Raw genomic sequence first — 17,469 nt, forward strand, 5'->3', positions numbered from 1 at the left:
GTTATTTATATGGCCTTGAATGCCACTACATTCAAAGAATGTCTCTACTACTGCTGCCCACAAATTTGTGTCTAAGATAGGTCATTATTTAGTATATATTCCGTACATGATGGAAGCATAATCTAATCAAGTGATTGAAGGGTGAATTTAACATGCAGTAATATTGTTCAGTATCAAAGAGCAGATGCATTTGATGTTTCTGTCGATTGTGTTCCTCTCTTTTTCTCTCAGTTTTTCGTCCTTGGTTCCTAAGCCTGGCCGGTAACAACTTTAGTGAAATTGCCTAAACTAACATCTCTGTAACCATGTTTTCCTAACGTCTTCTATCCTCTGACACATGCAGGGTTTGTTATATAGATTGTGGTCGTTTATACAGCAGGCAGAGGGAGTGTGGGAGGATTGGAGAGGATAAGCAAACGGATTGGATAGTGAACTAACAGCAACAATGCTGTAGAAATAATTTGAATGCGTGTGGGCATTATTTCTCCAGCAGCTTTTGAAGAGTTACAGGACGCTTGTTGTATAAATGAGAATTTTGAGTATTGTTTTGTCTGTTTTTATGTTGAATCGGACATTCTAATGCTACATTTTCTAACACACATCAGCAGGAAACCGCTGCTTTTTAAACCGCATTAATGATCACTCGCATAAGATACGTTGATGTCCACATTATGACTGCAACAGGCCCTGCATTAACTTACATTTATGTCTCAACATAGTACGGTTTTATTGAAAAGTCATGTTTTAGGCTAGCAGACTGTAGGGCTGGGTGACATATCAAATGTAAAATATATTTAATACTATTTTGTTACTGATATAAAGTAAAAATATATATTGTGATATAATGTGCTTTTTTATTTGTCTGATATTAAGTTTTCAAAAGGCTGTGTCATTAGACTAGTTTCGTGATCCTTCCTTGTCTTTTGATCTGTCTATAGTTTAGCTACTTTTTTTAAAACAGCACCCAGCCCTCCTCACAAATATATGTTCCTCGGAACTATTGCTGTTCTGTATTCAAAATTGCACTGAGTATGTGTTGTCTTGTAAATGAGTTTGGAACAGATCCTGCAGAAGGTGTAGACTCTACAGTTTAGGTTTTTTTTAGGTGTTTGTGGTGCTGTCAGAGTGCTCTGGAGTAAAAAAGCGGTTTTAGAAATGTTCAGCCACTTTTACTTTGTCAATTGCCTGATTAGGTCTCTGTCGCCCTCCTGTGGCAGTGTCTAAGAAACATGGCAAGTTGATGGGATTCCTGCGCACTTTCATGAAGTCCAGACCCACCAAACAAAAGCTCAAACAGAGGGGCATTCTGAAAGAACGAGTGTTCGGCTGTGACCTCGGAGAGCATCTCCTCAACTCTGGCCAAGACGGTACTGAAACAGAACATTCTCTCAGAACACTCATGCTGTGAATATGATGGATTTTCATTTCTGTATGTGTAGTGATATTTCTGTGGTCAAACCCCAGTCCCCCAGGTCCTGAAGAGCTGCTCAGAGTTTATCGAGAAGCATGGTGTTGTGGATGGGATCTACAGACACTCTGGAGTGTCCTCCAACATACAGAAACTCAGGTTTGTACTGTATGTGAGCATGAGCTTCCTTCATGCGCCTAAAAAGGGAACTCACCCTCATGTAGTTTGAAATCAGTATGTCTTCCTTTTAGAAATGTTGAAATGTACTGGTTGATCTTTTCAATTCTGCTTTTGAAATGACCCTATAGAAAGTGTCTAATTATGTTGGAGGATCTCAAGCTTATACATTTGATTTGGTGAGGTTTTAGTAAGTCCAATGCTCTTATCTTTACATGCACGACTATAACATCTGTTCTCCTTTTCCATCTCATTCTGATCAGGCACGAGTTTGACAGTGAGAATGTTCCGGATCTGATGAAAGACATGTACATGCAAGATATTCACTGTGTTGGCTCTCTGTGCAAACTCTACTTCAGAGAGCTGCCCAATCCGCTCCTCACATACCAACTCTACGACAAGTTTGCTGTAAGTCATTCTGCCTATAAATTGTATTTTTATTTTTTATTTTATCCCCCTTTCTCCCCAATTTGGAATGCCCAATTCCCACTACTTAGTAGGTGCTCGTGGTGGCGCGGTTACTCATCTCAATTCGGGTGGTGGAGGACAAGTCTCAGTTGCCTCCGCTTCTGAGACAGTCAATCCACACATCTTATCACATGGCTCGTTGTGCATGACAACGCGGAGACTCCCAGCATGTGGAGGCTCATGCTGCTCTCTGCGATCCACGCACAACTTACCACGCGCCCCATTGAGTGCGAAAACAACTAATCGCGACCACGAGGAGGTTACCCCATGTGACTCTACCCTCCCTAGCATCTGGGCCAATTTGGTTGCTTAGGAGACCTGGCTGGAGTCACTCAGCACACCCTGGATTCGAACTCGCGACTCCAGGGTGGTAGTCAGTGTCAGTACTCACTGAGCTACCAAGGCCCCCTTCTAAAATCTATTTAAAAGGTACCAGGTTTAGATTATAAGTGCTTGTGAGTAAAAAGCTAATCACTAGATTTGCTACAGTGTGCCAGGTTTGTGGCTTCAAATCTTTGAAAGATATTCAGAGTTTTGTTTGAGGCGCTTCGTAGCAAGGTATTCACAAACAGAATTGTGTATTCTGCTTGGTTTTAATAACATAAAATGTGAAAATGGTCTCAAGTATACCTTGTATTAAAGGGATATTTCAGCCAAAAATGAACTCTCTCATCATTTACTCACTTTCATGCCATCCCAGAGGTGTATGATTTTTTTTTTTCTTTTTTCTGCTGAACACAAACAAAGATTTTTAGTAAAATATTTCAGCTCTGTAGATCCATAGAATGCAACTGAATGATGACCAAACCTTTCAAGCTACAAAAATCACATAAAGGCATTCACTTGCATTGCATGGACCTACAGAGCTGAAATATTCTAAAAATCTTCATTTGTGTTCTGCATAAGAAAGAAAGTCATATACATCTGGGATGGCACGAGGGTGAGTAAATGATGCGAGAATGTTAATTTTGGGTGAACTATTCCTTTAAGATCACGTGGTCAGACGAGACACATGGCTGTTTACACCTAGTCGCTCAGATGCATCTCCTGTGACCATTTGTGTTTGGATTCGAGGGGAGGGTATCTGATTTCATGATGACATACAACAATCACTATGTCATTGTGTAACTGCATGATTAGAGACGGAGAATAATTCAGAAAAGACCAAGAAACACAAGAAAGCCGTGCTGTCTCTCAGATGCAGTTGAAATTTTATCTAATTACAAGCGCAGCATTTCGACCAGATTTCTCCATTATTTTAGTGAAGTACCTGGGTTACAGTGCATGCAGGGCATGATGATATCAGACACACTGAAGAAGATCCGTGAAGTTCTCGTGCAGGCGTATGTATTCGCTTTTTCAGATTTTGCAATCGGATGGCTATTTCCTTATAAAACTGCTCTTAACCAGCAAAGTTTATACGTCTTGTTTTAGAGCAACAGTTGATTGACAGGGGTGGTGATGTTTTTCAGGATGCATCAGGACGGATTAGCGTTTACTCCTCAAATGTAAAAAATCTTTTACTACCTCCATATGTTGTTTTTGCGATCTGATCACAAAACGTTTTCTACCGTTTACACCTGTATTAAGCGCTTACCACTTGTGATTGTATTACCCCAAACGCATCTTAATACCAGGTTTAAACGGGGTCTAAGTGGACAGTTCTTGGCCAGAATAAGCTGCAATGAGGACCAGACTTTTTGTCATAAGAAAAAAGTCTGGCCTCGTGATTCTAGGCAAGTAATGTTATTTCCAGAAAGTTTCCAGAAAGAACATTGTCTGCTTGTCTGTGCAGGAATGTATGGGAGAAATGACGGATGAAGAAAGAATGGTAAAAGTACATGATGTTATTCAACAGCTTCCTCCTCCTCACTACCGGTACTTCAATATCCACTGAGTTCTGATGCTACACACTACACATTTTTGTGATAATGCAGTATTTGACTCTGAAAGCATTTAGGACTGAAATTGCTGTGTTATCTGAAAATAAATTACTGATGGCAATGTGTTTGTCCTTATTTCAGCACATTGGAGTACCTCATCAGACACCTGGCACGTTTGGCTACCTGTAGTGGAGAGACTAACATGCACGTTAAGAACCTGGCCATCGTCTGGGCCCCCAACTTGCTCAGGTAAATATTGGGGATGCACAATATTTATTTGTGTGATCACCTTTTTAGGTAAGTATTTGAAGCAGTTTAAAACATTGCTCTCTGGAATACTTGATTCCATTTGGTCAATTGCAGCATTCTGCGATTTTCCTACATGCCGTGGTCTCTTTCTTCTAACATAAAATCATTTAAACTTGAATCAATATTCCATGTCCATTTATTTTTTTATTTGGGAAGTAGTTGTGTAGTTAGCTGGATCATATACAGTCTTAATTAACTCAATATGTAAATCTTAATTAACATATAAAGTTTTAAATGCCTGATTTTACCTGCAGCATGAAAATATTTACTAGTACAGGCTGAGTGTATCTGAGGCAGAATGTGCTCTCGTTCTGTGTAGGTCCAAAGAAATCGAGGAAGCTGGCTTGAGCGGCGCTGATCCGTTTAAAGAAGTGCGAATCCAGTCAGTGGTCGTGGAGTTTCTGCTCAGCAATGTGGAAGTTCTGTTCAGCGATTCTTTCACATCTGTTGGACGTTTTAACGCAGGTATGTTAAAACAGAACACTGTGCAGAATACAACAAATCTGTTTTATTTCACCTCTGTATTGACAGTGAACAACTCATTCCGCCCGTTGTCTGTTAAACTGGCTTCGATCCAAAACCTTGTGAGCTGCCTGTGTAGGCAGATTTTTAAGAAACATCATAGGCTGTTTCAAAAAGGATACCTTAACGCTACCACTTGAACTTTATTGCAAACAAACCATCACAAATATATTAAGAGTAATGTGGAAAAATCCTAACTGAAACATTTAATCATAAAACAGTATAAACTCACGTTATTAATGTGTTTTCTGCATTTTTTCATAATTACTGAAGTTGACTTGGTGAAAGTGATGAACTATCACATGCTAAAACACCACAATGGAACATGTTTACATTGGCCTGACACACCCATGTATAAGTGAGGCATACTGAGAGCAAGCTGTATGTTTCCATAGCAACAGGAGGGACGGAGCAAAAGATCTCACGCAAGCCTCGAACACGCCTGGTTAGTCTTCAGGAGGCGAGGGGGGAGTCCAGTTTGACGGACCCCTCTTCTCTGGACCCTGATCTGCGACGCTTCTCCATGATATGAGGCCCAGACTGACCCTCTGACCATTCTTTTCATGCTTAAAACTGGAAAAAAAAAACAGTTTAGACCAGCTTAAGGGGCTGTTCACAAAGGACACATTCTTGCGTTAATACTGAAGTTTTTAATATTTTGTTCAAATTTCACTCAGGAAAGACAGTGACAACTAAGAAAGCCATTCTTATGTTGACTTGATGAAAATTGTGGCTCTGTGGTGCTTTTAAAACATTGCTATGTTTGTTTGAGTGATCCAATTTATCAACTTGCCCAACCAGTGGTGTGCAGAACACGGTGCCATCTTTAAAACATGGCATAATATGGTAAAAACAGCGAGAAGCTACTGGTGCATGTCTCCATAGACGAACAATTTAAAAATTACACAAACAGAACACAAGAACACGTATTTTATGTTAATGGCCCCTAAATGATCTAGCTGCTTTTTGGAACTGGTTTGTTGCTGTTCCAAGGTGGTCTGCCAGGTCATAACTGGGTCCACTGGCTGGTAGTCCAGCTGATTAACCATCTAGACATCATCTGATCAGCTAATGACTATAAATGACTAGCTAGAAGTCATGTACAGTTCCAGTAGGAATCCTGAAGATACCATCAATGTTCACACATTTATTTTTAATTCCATACCTGTCTATGTTTTTAAAAATGTCATTTTAAACCACATTGAATTATGTCAGACATGTGAGGACAACTTGTAAAGACATTGTTTGCCAATGTAAATGACTTGTTCTACTTTTACAGCACACTGATGGACACAAGGCAATAAATACCTCTGTTGACATGTACTGATATGATTTTTGTTGGATGGCAGAGTATAAATATTAACCCAAATACTATATAAAGTTGGTTTTCTATAAGTAGGACATTGGGACATTGAGAAAATCTGAGCTATAGAGTATCTGTTTGAGTCATCTGTACTTATTACTGAGAAGTATTGTCAGTACCAAAAAGAGACAGCAGGTAAAGTGTAATTTAGTTTTATTTTCTGTGTCAGCTTAACATTTTGTTTTAATCATAGACATCTTCCAAACACTAACCCCAAATATTGCTCTTGAGCAAGCAGCTTTTACATGTTACCTTTGTACGCACATCAAGCAACACAATTACCCCAAGAGGAAATATTTTTGCATAGTATTTGTTTCTTCTACTTTTCTGATGTCCCAGACTTTATGTGCAGACTAAGGCCCAAAGCATACTCTAAGCAAGTTTGTTAATGCAGATGCTACTAACTAATCAAGCTCAATGTCATGAACATAAAAAAAATGCTAATGACTCAATCAATAAAAAAATTATGGTACAAATTGTACAAAAAACTACTGACTTATAGTCATTGATCATAAGTATAAAAACAATATTTTTTCTGTTAATTGCAAAATATTCAGATACATAATCAAATATTTAATTCATTTAAGAGTGTATAGAGACCAACTTGACCTTACCGATGGACTTGACACATTAGCACACAAACGCACGTTTGTGATGTACAAGGGCACCACGCACTTGCAAGGTACTGGCCTAGCATTCGGTCTGCATTTGTGTACTTGCATAGAGTATCTGTCTGGCCTTTGCTACTTATGTTTTGTGAACTTCTAGTATGTTGGCTAGCCCCGCATTTCTTCTACAAAGCTAAATTGCAGTAGAGCTGTACAAACTATGGAAGCTTTGAAGGAGCTGTTGTTTTTTTTCATTGATGCTTGGTTGACTTGCTGTTTGCCATGTACCATGTTGAATCATGTTTTTCGTTTTCGATTGCTGTGCTCTTCACTGCAGTCCTTCCAGCTATACTCGCTTTAGTTCTTTGGCTTGTTATCTGAATCTGAATCTTTATGTCTGCGTCTTTTGGCTCCTCAGCACGGCAGTCTCTGACCAGACCCAAGTCGTTTGTGTCCACCAGACTTCTATCTCTGGAGGAGGCACAGGCTCGCACACAAGCTCCTCTTCTCCTGCAGGGATCTCCTCATGGGTTACAGGGACAGTTTCACACTGTGCTGGACCTGCCTGCAGACAAGTGGGTTTCTTTGAAAAGGCCAATGACTTTCCTTTTAAATGATTTTCTCACCCTCATGTTATTTTAAACCTGTACCCTGCTATTCCATCCGTAGAATGCAAAAAGAGAATTGTTTAAGAATCTTTACGCCACTCTTTCAATTCAACAATTTAAAAAGGACAAAAACATCTTAAAAGAAGTCTAAATGTCGTGCGCACTTGTCTTCTGAAGCCATGCGATAGCTTTGTGTGAGGAACAGACTGAAATTTAGGTTGTTATTCACAGAAAAACTGCTGCAGCTCTCAAATCTCATTCTTCAACCCACATATTGCACGTGCCATGCAAGAACCAATAGCATTTTGGGGTCAGTGACATTAAGCCTACATATACATCAGCATGCTAATTTTGGATTTGGAAGTTTGAATTTCAGAGCTTCATCGGAGGGCAGTATTTTCTGTTAATAATGTCCTACATTTTGGTCTGTTCCTCATACAAGGCTATTGTATGGCTTCAGAAGACTTTGAATACAACATATAGCACACTTTGTGATATGGAATTCTTAAATTATATTTAAGTGTTGCTGAATGACGTGGTCACTATTGACTGCCTTTGAATGGAAAAGAATCTCATTTTGTGTACCATGGAAACTTTGACACAGAACAACATGAGGGTGCTTAAATATTGACTAAATAAATTTTTCGGTGAACTATTCCTTTAAATATAAATTCATAATTTGTTTTACTCATTTTCTTCTCATTTCCCTTTAGGAGGAAAAGAGGCATGAAGATCCGTAAATCGGCAGGCGGGAGCTGGAAGACATTCTTTGCCATCGGGAAACCTGCAGCAGCAGGTCGGCGCAAACCCGCCAGGATCTCCTCTCTGTTCCAGCCCACTACCTCTCATGCAGGTAAATTACATATATCACTTATATCTCTGGACTGAGCTTAACCCTCAGCACATTTACATGTCTTGTTGTCAGAGGAAAAATCTCCCCCATTTTCAGCTGTATATGTGTTTTAGGTTGCAGGGTTGACAGCATGACCCTTAGGTCAGCAAAGAGCGAGGAGTCCCTATCATCTCAGCACAGTGGAGCAGGTACGAGTTACATTGTGAAATGCTTAATTGGTAATATCATTCATTTAGTCATTAACACTTAGTGTTCCTGTAGTTACAGCATGGTGGTAGCAATGCCAAGGTCATGGGTTGGATTCCCAGGGAATGCATGAACTGATAAAATGTACAGGTGCATCTCAATAAATTAGAATGTCGTGGAAAAGTTCATTTATTTCAGTAATTCAACTCAAATTGTGAAACTCGTGTATTAAATAAATTCAATGCACACAGACTGAAGTAGTTTAAGTCTTTGGTTCTTTTAATTGTGATGATTTTGGCTCACATTTAACAAAAACCCACCAATTCACTATCTCAAAAAATTAGAATACATCATAAGACCAATAAAAAAAAACATTTTTAGTGAATTGTTGGCCTTCTGGAAAGTATGTTCATTTACTGTATATGTACTCAATACTTGGTAGGGGCTCCTTTTGCTTTAATTACTGCCTACTTCGGCGTGGCATGGAGGTGATCAGTTTGTGGCACTGCTGAGGTGGTATGGAAGCCCAGGTTTCTTTGACAGTGGCCTTCAGCTCATCTGCATTTTTTGGTCTCTTGTTTCTCATTTTCCTCTTGACAATACTCCATAGATTCTCTATGGGGTTCAGGTCTGGTTAGTTTGCTGGCCAGTCAAGCACACCAACACCATGGTCATTTAACCAACTTTTGGTGCTTTTGGCAGTATGGGCAGGTGCCAAATCCTGCTGGAAAATGAAATCAGCATCTTTAAAAAGCTGGTCAGCAGAAGGAAGCATGAAGTGCTCCAAAATTTCTTGGTAAATGGGTGCAGTGACTTTGGTTTTCAAAAAACACAATGGACCATCACCAGCAGATGACATTGCACCCCAAATCATCACAGACTGTGGAAACTTAACACTGGACTTCAAGCAACTTGGGCTATGAGCTTCTCCACCCTTCCTCCAGACTCTAGGACCTTGGTTTCCAAATGAAATACAAAACTTGCTCTCATCTGAAAAGAGGACTTTGGACCACTGGGCAACAGTCCAGTTCTTCTTCTCCTTAGCCCAGGTAAGACGCCTCTGACATTGTCTGTGGTTCAGGAGTGGCTTAACAAGAGGAATACGACAACTGTAGCCAAATTCCTTGACACGTCTGTGTGTGGTGGCTGTTGATGCCTTGACCCCAGCCTCAGTCCATTCCTTGTGAAGTTCACCCAAATTCTTGAATCGATTTTGCTTGACAATCCTCATAAGGCTGCAGTTCTCTCGGTTGGTTGTGCATCTTTTTCTTCCACACTTTTTCCTTCCACTCAACTTTCTGTTAACATGCTTGGATACAGCACTCTGTGAACAGCCAGCTTCTTTGGCAATGAATGTTTGTGGCTTACCCTCCTTGTGAAGGGTGTCAATGATTGTCTTCTGGACAACTGTCAGATCAGCAGTCTTCCCCATGATTGTGTAGCCTAGTGAACCAAACTGAGAGACCATTTTGAAGGCTCAGGAAACCTTTGCAGGTGTTTTGAGTTGATTAGCTGATTGGCATGTCACCATATTCTAATTTTTTGAGATAGTGAATTGGTGGGTTTTTGTTAAATGTGAGCCAAAATCATCACAATTAAAAGAACCAAAGACTTAAACTACTTCAGTCTGTGTGCATTGAATTTATTTAATACACGAGTTTCACAATTTGAGTTGAATTACTGAAATAAATGAACTTTTCCACGACATTCTAATTTATTGAGATGCACCTGTATATCCTAAATTCACTGTAAATCACTTCAGATAAAAATGTCTGCCAAATGCAGAAATGTAAATGGATATGCAAGAAAAAATGTTATTTGAACACTGTTGCAAAATAAACCGTGACCGGTTGATCTGCAAAGTGGAAGGAGTTAATTTTGTAATAATGACCATCTGACTGAACATTATCATGGATACTTACCTAATAAATAAATAAAGAAGGAAAGAAAGAAATGGACATTAAATGTTGATTAAAGTTCAAATTATTTTACTATAGGAGATTGGGGGTGGGCTAATTTGACTTTGCCCAGTAAACAACCACCAGAAACACCCTAGCGATTTCATAGCAATGCACTTCAAGCACTCAAAGCACATTAGTAATTGCATAGCGCTGTCAACCACCCACAACACCCCCAGCATTACGATGGCAACTTTTGCACAACCAAGCACCACTCACAACCCTCTAGGGACAAGTTGGATAAAGAATCGCAATTGTTTTTTTTGTTGTTTTTTTTACCAAACCTCTGCATAGATGCTGCAAGAGCCTATATGTTAAATTCTTTCATATATTTACAGTGTTTGTTGAAGTTAAAATATTTCATAATATATGATTGCCCCTTTAAATATTTATATATTTACACACTTATTACATTACATCATTTTGTTACATGTATGTATATATATATATATATATATATATATATATATATATATATATATATATATATATATATATATATATTTATATATATAATTTGTACGATTTACAAGTATTGACATTGAGTTTACATTAATATGTATAACAAGTGCAAAAATGGTACTGTGTCTTTAAGAGTACTGGCAGTTCTGCAAGCAAGTGTTGATGGTTGGACACACATTACAAGAGAGAACTTGCACGGTTGTTTTTACCTTATTCGTGCATTGTGTGATTTAGAATTAATGTTTCTTTTTACTTTTTGTTTAACAACTGATTGTAAACAACAGAAAGGATTTTAAAAGAGACATTCAATGAAAATGGAGTGCGTGGATCTCATCTTTGGAAATAGGAATATTTACTAGTCAGTGGCTAATAACAGACATTTGTTAGTAGCATAGTGTAAAATTTGGGCACACATGCAAGTGATTTACTCACAATGTAGAGGGCTGACTCATTTAAACATAAGAATGTTGTGTGATACTCTATTTCAGTTTCAGGTCAGGGGAAGATGCAGCGGTTACGAAGACCCCGCTCCAGTAGTGACGGTCTCTCTCTGGCTGCATCTGTCGACCCTCAGATCCTTCCCCAGCGTTCACCATCTAGAATCCACTCCAGCCGCTCTTATGACAGCCTGTTGCCTGAGGAAACCCATGGTGCTGATGAGGAAGAGGAGGAGCATGAAGATGATGAAGATGAGGAGGGTGTGTATATGCTGCCTGATTTCTCCCAGGAACCGTCTGCTTCATGGATGGCAGAAGATGTCATTGACTTTAGCCCCACCTTCCTGGAAGATGGGCCAATAGGATTGGGGGGCACGGGTGTGGCTCCTAGCGGCAGGGAGTCGCCACCTGCGGCCGCGCCTCCTCCGTACCGTTGTCTGAGTCACCAAGGACACGCCCGCTCCGGGAGCCAGCGTTCAATCACAGAGGATCCTGACTCAGTGCTGAACCAATCAGAGGCCGCGGCTCGTCGGAGTTTGATTCTGGCCGCAGCAGCTCCGCCTCAGCAAGTGTTCTGTCAACACAAGCCTACTGCGGTTGCTAATCCTCCCGCAACCTCATTCCAGCAGGGTGATTCGAATGTAAGCCCAACCCACAGCCAGATGCCAGCTCCAGTGACCTCCGCAACCCCTTCCCAGCCCCCTCAAGAGCGACGTTCCTTTACACGTAAAGTGGTACATGCTCTTTCCGCTAAAGCACCAAAATCCCCACCTCTGGACATCTCTGACCCCATTTCCATCAGTGTGCCTGCCAAGGTGAATTTGAGTAGAATAAAAATTTCATTGATTTTGATTGATTGGAAAAATAATGCAGTGGACCAGTATCTTTAAATTTGAAGTGAGTTATTTTTGAATGTTAGAATACCTTCCTTTTGAATAGAAGAAAACCATTCGCGTTGACTTCCTGAAGAGTTTAAACACTGTTGCTCTGTGGTGCTTTCAAAATATTGCTCTGCATTGGTGCCGCATTTGTATGGTGAACTAAATACATTTGTGGCCATGGCTTGATTTAGGAAATAATATTTTAAAAAGGTGTGACACATAGATCCTGTAATGTTTATGTGAAACCGTTTAACATTGTATTTGAACTTTTAAGGTTCTGGAAATGATTGGAGGGCGAGCTGGTGAATTGCAGTCTGGATCCCTAAGCAGTGGACCCCCCCAGCCACCACAGATGATATCTATGCTCTTGAGGTCATGTGACTTTCAGCTCACAGAGAGCTGCCAGCAAGAGCTCAGCAGTAAGTTGGGCCCCAGCCTCAAGATCAAGGGCCCCAGTGAGTACACTCTCTGATTATGGCCTAATGCATTGGTTCCCAAACTTTTGACCAAAATTAGGGATAGTTCACCCAGATTTGAATATTCTGTCATCTTTTACTTACCCAAACTTGTATGTTTTTTTTTTTTTTTTTTCCTTCTTTTTTTCTGTGGAACAAAAAAGGAGATATTAGGCAACATATTAGCCTCACTCACCATGGACTTTCATTGTATGGAGAAAAAAAAGATTAATTGAAAGTGATTAGTGACTGAGGTTAAGATTCTGCCTGATTTCCTTTTGTGTTCCATGGAGTAAAAAAGGTCATACATGTTTGGAACAACAAGAGGGTGAGTAAATGACAGAATTTTCATTTTTGGGTGAACTACCTATTTTTTTAATGTCCAGAGACAACTATAAGTAAGCCATTAATAGGATGATTTCCTGAATAACGAGTGTAAACACTTCAATGGGTGCCAACCAAGCAGACCTGGCTTTGGAATATACAGTATACACCGATCAGCCATAACATTAAAACTTCCACTAAAAATTAATTAAAAGTTCATTCTGAGATGCTGTTCTTCTCACCACAATTGTACAGAGCGGTTATCTGAGTTACCGTAGACTTTGTCAGTTCGAACAAGTCTCATCAACAAGGTATTTCCATCCACAGAACAGCCGCTCACTGGATGTTTTTTTATTTTGGCACCATTCGGAGTAAATTCTAGAGACTGTTGTGTGTGAAAATCCTAGGAGATCAGCAGTTACAGAAATACTCAAACCAGCCCATCTGGCACCAACAATCATGCCACCGTCCAAATCACTGAGATCAAATTTTTTCCCCATTCTGATGGTTGATGTGAACATTAACTGAAGCTCCTGACCCGTATCTGCAAGATTTTATGCACTGCTGCCACACGATTGGCTGATTAGATAATCACGTGGATGATTGTTGGTGCCAGACGGGCTGGTTTGAGTATTCCTGTAACTGCTGATCTCCTGGGATTTACACACGCAACAGTCTCTAGAATTTAGTCAGAATGGTTCCAAAAACAAAACAAATCCAGTGAGCGGCAGTTCTGTGGAAGGAAACTCCTTGTTGATGAGAGAGGTCAACGGAGAATGGCAAGACTGGCAAAGTCTATGGTGACTCGGATAACCGCTCTGTACAATTGCGGTGAGAAGAAAAGCATCTCAGAATGCTATTCTGAGATGCGGGTTGGCGCTGTTTTGGCGGCACGAGGGGGACCTACACAATATTAGGCTGGTGGTTTTAATGTTGTGGCTGATCGGTGTATAGTGATATTATTTATGAATATTTTTGGGTAAAGAATAGCTTTAGCTAAATAAATATGTCTTGAACAATTTTGGGTCGTTTTCCAGTACATGCTATTTGGTATAGGCTAATTTCTGGAGCTTGCACTTAATCCAGAAGGCAAACTCCGCCCATGTATGACATCAAGTAAATGTATTATGAGAGAAACTTCCTGCCATTACAAATATTTTCTTTTGCACCCCTAGTTTGGGAACTGCTGTTCTCTTGATACATAGAGTCCATTGTTTAATGTGAAGACTTCCCAAATCCTTACTCTCAAACCATTGTTTCAGGTATCTTGGGTCCTACTGGTGTTCTCCTACCTTCACAGCAACCCCCTCCTCCTCCTCCCAAAAACCCTGCACGCCTCATGGCTCTGGCCTTGGCCGAAAGTGCTAACAAGGCCCTGCGGCAAGGTGCCTCTCCCCCTTACCGCCCCCGCCAGAGTGGAACCCCCCCTGACACCGACGTCCACTTCCAGAGGTCCCTCTCTGCTGATGCAGGAGCTCTCTTGTCCTCTGATCCTAATCAGATCTACTCCACAGTGCGCCCGCTGTCTGTGTGGATGAATGAGGGTGATGATGATAGTGGAACTGCAGCTGAAAAGCCAGCAGACAAATCTGGCGTGGAACCAAGGTCACCAACTGGGCAGGACACTGGAAATCTCTCTTCTGATAGCTCAGTCTCTGACTGTGGGACATCTAATTCTGAGTTATCAGCTGCCAGTTCCTCCGAGGACAATGACCAAACCCCAAGCCCCATCTATAAGAATGAGGAGTCAATTTCTCCCTCTCAAGCACAACCCTCAAAATCCAGCCCACCCTCATCTAGCGAAGCCACCTATTCTCAGAGAAAACCCCCAGCATATGGGCGTCAGTTTTCAGCTCCGCAGCTTCAGCAGCAGAAATCCAGCACCCAGGCCAAGCCTGCAGCCCAGCCACACTCTCAGCTCCTGCACTCCAAGTCAGAGAGCTCTCCGCTGGCCCAGGTACGAGCCTTCCAACCCACGCGCCCTAAAGTGCCGCCCAAGCCCCCTGATCTTGCTCCTTTGAGGGCTCCGCTCTCACAGACCGACCGGCATGATTATATGCGTCGCTCCCTGGATGCCAGCCGCATCCGACGCTTGGTAGGGCCTCCTCAAGGGAACACACCACTTTCCAGAGCTTTCTCTGAGCGCATCAGCAGTACCTCTGACATGCTATCTCGCTACCATGCAGCCAGAATGGCCAGCCAAGCCACACAGGCTGCACACCTTTCCCAACAGCAACAACAGGCCCAGTCCGTTCAGATTAGACCTGTTGCCCCCTCCTCTGAAGATCCATCCAAGATGGAAAACTTCTACTATGAAATCAGTGCACCAGAGCACCCACAAGCACCACCCAGCTATGCACGCCACAGCTATCAGAATATGAAGTTGGATCTGGAAGGCAACCTTCGTCCTACTGACCCAGCCAATCAAAGGGCTGTTTCCAGGGGTCAACCTCCTCCCTACAGTGCCCAAGGACCTGGGGGTGGTAGGGCTCCGCAGCTGTGGTCATCTGAGACCACACGAGCTTGGGCCACAGCACATTCTCACTCTTTCTCTTTTTCCCATTCTCACCATCGCTCTCAGGACGGATCATCAGGTCAACCTCCCCACCCACGTCCCCAGCGACAGACATCGTCGTCTGTCAGACATTCCCGCAGTGAAGTGCATCCCATCCACGCAACTGCTGGAGTGGGCTCCTCAGCAGGCATGATGCCCTTGTCCGTGCACCAGCGTTGCTTGCACCGTTCCCAACGTTCACCTTCTGCAGACCACACTGCCTCTCAACTTCATCCCTACTTCGAAAATGGGAAGGTGTGTTATAGGTACTTTGAGGCTTCCAGGCTGGAAGACTTGCCACTAAATGCTGTATTGAAGCCACATCAAGCCCAGCCGCCTCGGGCTTCCCCAGTTCAAGGCCTCATGAAAGATCAGCCTGAGCCCATCTATGTAAACTACCCTTTCACCAGCCCACCAGGAGCTGGGGTTAATCCAAAGGGCTGGGCGACCACAGATCTTGACGGAGATGATCACCAGGTATCTGAGACACTAGCACCACCTTCAGAGCCACCATTCAATGACAAGCAGAAGCAATCAGAGCAAGAAAGTCCCACAGCTGGCTTTGACAGTCCTACCCAGAACGATGCGTTGTCGGATTCCAAAGCAGTCAATATTGCAGCATCGGCCTCCTCTGCCATGCACTTCCGCAGTCGCTCAGATCCCCAAAGTACCAGCTCAGAGCCTGCTCATGTCCTGACGGGAAAGGAAATTGCCTCCTTGCTAATCGAAAGGCTTGCCGAGGATGAAAGGGAGGGTCCTTCAATGACGACCTCTTCCATTTCATCTTCCTCTCCACATATAGAGCACCCCCTGAATCCCTACCCCAGTCAGCAACAACAGCCACCTCCTGCTTACAATGTCTACACCCCAGGACCATCTCGAGGGCGCTTTGAGGGTCAGGTGCCACCAAGGGAGGGATCAGGAGCTTTCCAACGTCAAGACCCCTTGAGGAGATCTTCCGGAGGCCAGTATAGACAAGCTTTTGACGTCATGCCATCTGGTGACCAAGTCCTTAAATTTTACAGAAACCAAGACTTCATCCCTGGCGCCCAGGGAGAAAGCATAAACCCTAACCCTTATCCCCCAAGACCATATTATCAGGACCCCCCATACCCCAACTGGGTCCCTCAGGGCCTCCCTGAAGCTCCCCACACATGCACTCCACCTACAGTGGCCTTCTCAAACTTAGCGCTTGGATCAACAAGAGGATATGGGCACCAGATGGCGGCCAACCAGTATAATCAGTACCCATACCAGTCAGGACCAGTACTTCCTTATTTTCCCAACACACCCCGACGAGATGTTGTTCTTGATCCTTCTCTCCAACCTCCCGGGTTGCGGAACCAGAGAGGACTGAACAGGCAGGGAAGCCTGCCTGGACCCAACTGGAATATCCGAACTGAAGGCCAGACCCGTAGTTACTGCTAAAGAGCAAAACTGCCCTGTGTCTTTAGAGGGATTTAAAAGGACAGTTCAGCCAAAAATGAAAATTCTGCCATCATTTACTCATCCTCATTTTGTTCCAAACCCATATGATTTTCTTCTGTAAAACAAAAAGAGCAGATGTAAGGCAGAATTTTAGCCTCAGTCACCATTTATTTTAACTGTGCAGAAAAAAAAAGATGCAATGAAAGTGAATGGTGACTGAAGATAACATTCTGCCTAACATTTTCTTTAGTGTTTCACAAAAGAAAAACGTCATACGGTTTTGGAAAAATATGAGAGGTTGAGGACATGATGACAGAATTTTCATTTTTGTGAGAACTATTCATTTAAAATGAGACAATATGACATAATTATAAGCACTATACTTTTATGTTTTCTGTACAAGTTAGTGTTGAGAAAGAGGTTTTATTTTTTTTGTAACCTCATATAAGGGAGACATAATTTGCAGAAATGAAATTAAGCGGGGGATGTCTTCACTTGCGTTTTTGTCTCACAAAGACCCCATTGCTCCCTCCGATTGCAGTGTGTATTTGAGAGTAAAGGTGTATGAGAATAAGGCATAAAGCT

At 42.0% G+C, this 17,469-nt stretch overlaps 1 protein-coding gene across 1 annotated transcript in view; it reads left to right on the top strand.

Moving 5' to 3' along the window:
* Positions 1–17,322, top strand: part of arhgap33 (Rho GTPase activating protein 33) — a 65,710-nt gene extending 48,388 nt beyond the window's left edge. Inside the window, exons 13-24 of the mRNA XM_051721713.1 lie at positions 1,218–1,367; positions 1,465–1,567; positions 1,849–1,993; positions 3,849–3,931; positions 4,078–4,185; positions 4,565–4,710; positions 7,157–7,313; positions 8,060–8,199; positions 8,313–8,387; positions 11,294–12,057; positions 12,398–12,578; positions 14,165–17,322. Coding sequence (XP_051577673.1) covers positions 1,218–1,367; positions 1,465–1,567; positions 1,849–1,993; positions 3,849–3,931; positions 4,078–4,185; positions 4,565–4,710; positions 7,157–7,313; positions 8,060–8,199; positions 8,313–8,387; positions 11,294–12,057; positions 12,398–12,578; positions 14,165–16,884 — 4,772 coding nt within the window. The 3' untranslated portion in view covers positions 16,885–17,322. The remainder of the gene's footprint in view (positions 1–1,217; positions 1,368–1,464; positions 1,568–1,848; positions 1,994–3,848; positions 3,932–4,077; positions 4,186–4,564; positions 4,711–7,156; positions 7,314–8,059; positions 8,200–8,312; positions 8,388–11,293; positions 12,058–12,397; positions 12,579–14,164) is intronic.
* The last annotated feature ends 147 nt before the right edge of the window (positions 17,323–17,469 follow it).

Source organism: Myxocyprinus asiaticus, chromosome 16, assembly GCF_019703515.2.
Source record: "Myxocyprinus asiaticus isolate MX2 ecotype Aquarium Trade chromosome 16, UBuf_Myxa_2, whole genome shotgun sequence".
NCBI lineage: Eukaryota > Metazoa > Chordata > Actinopteri > Cypriniformes > Catostomidae > Myxocyprinus > Myxocyprinus asiaticus.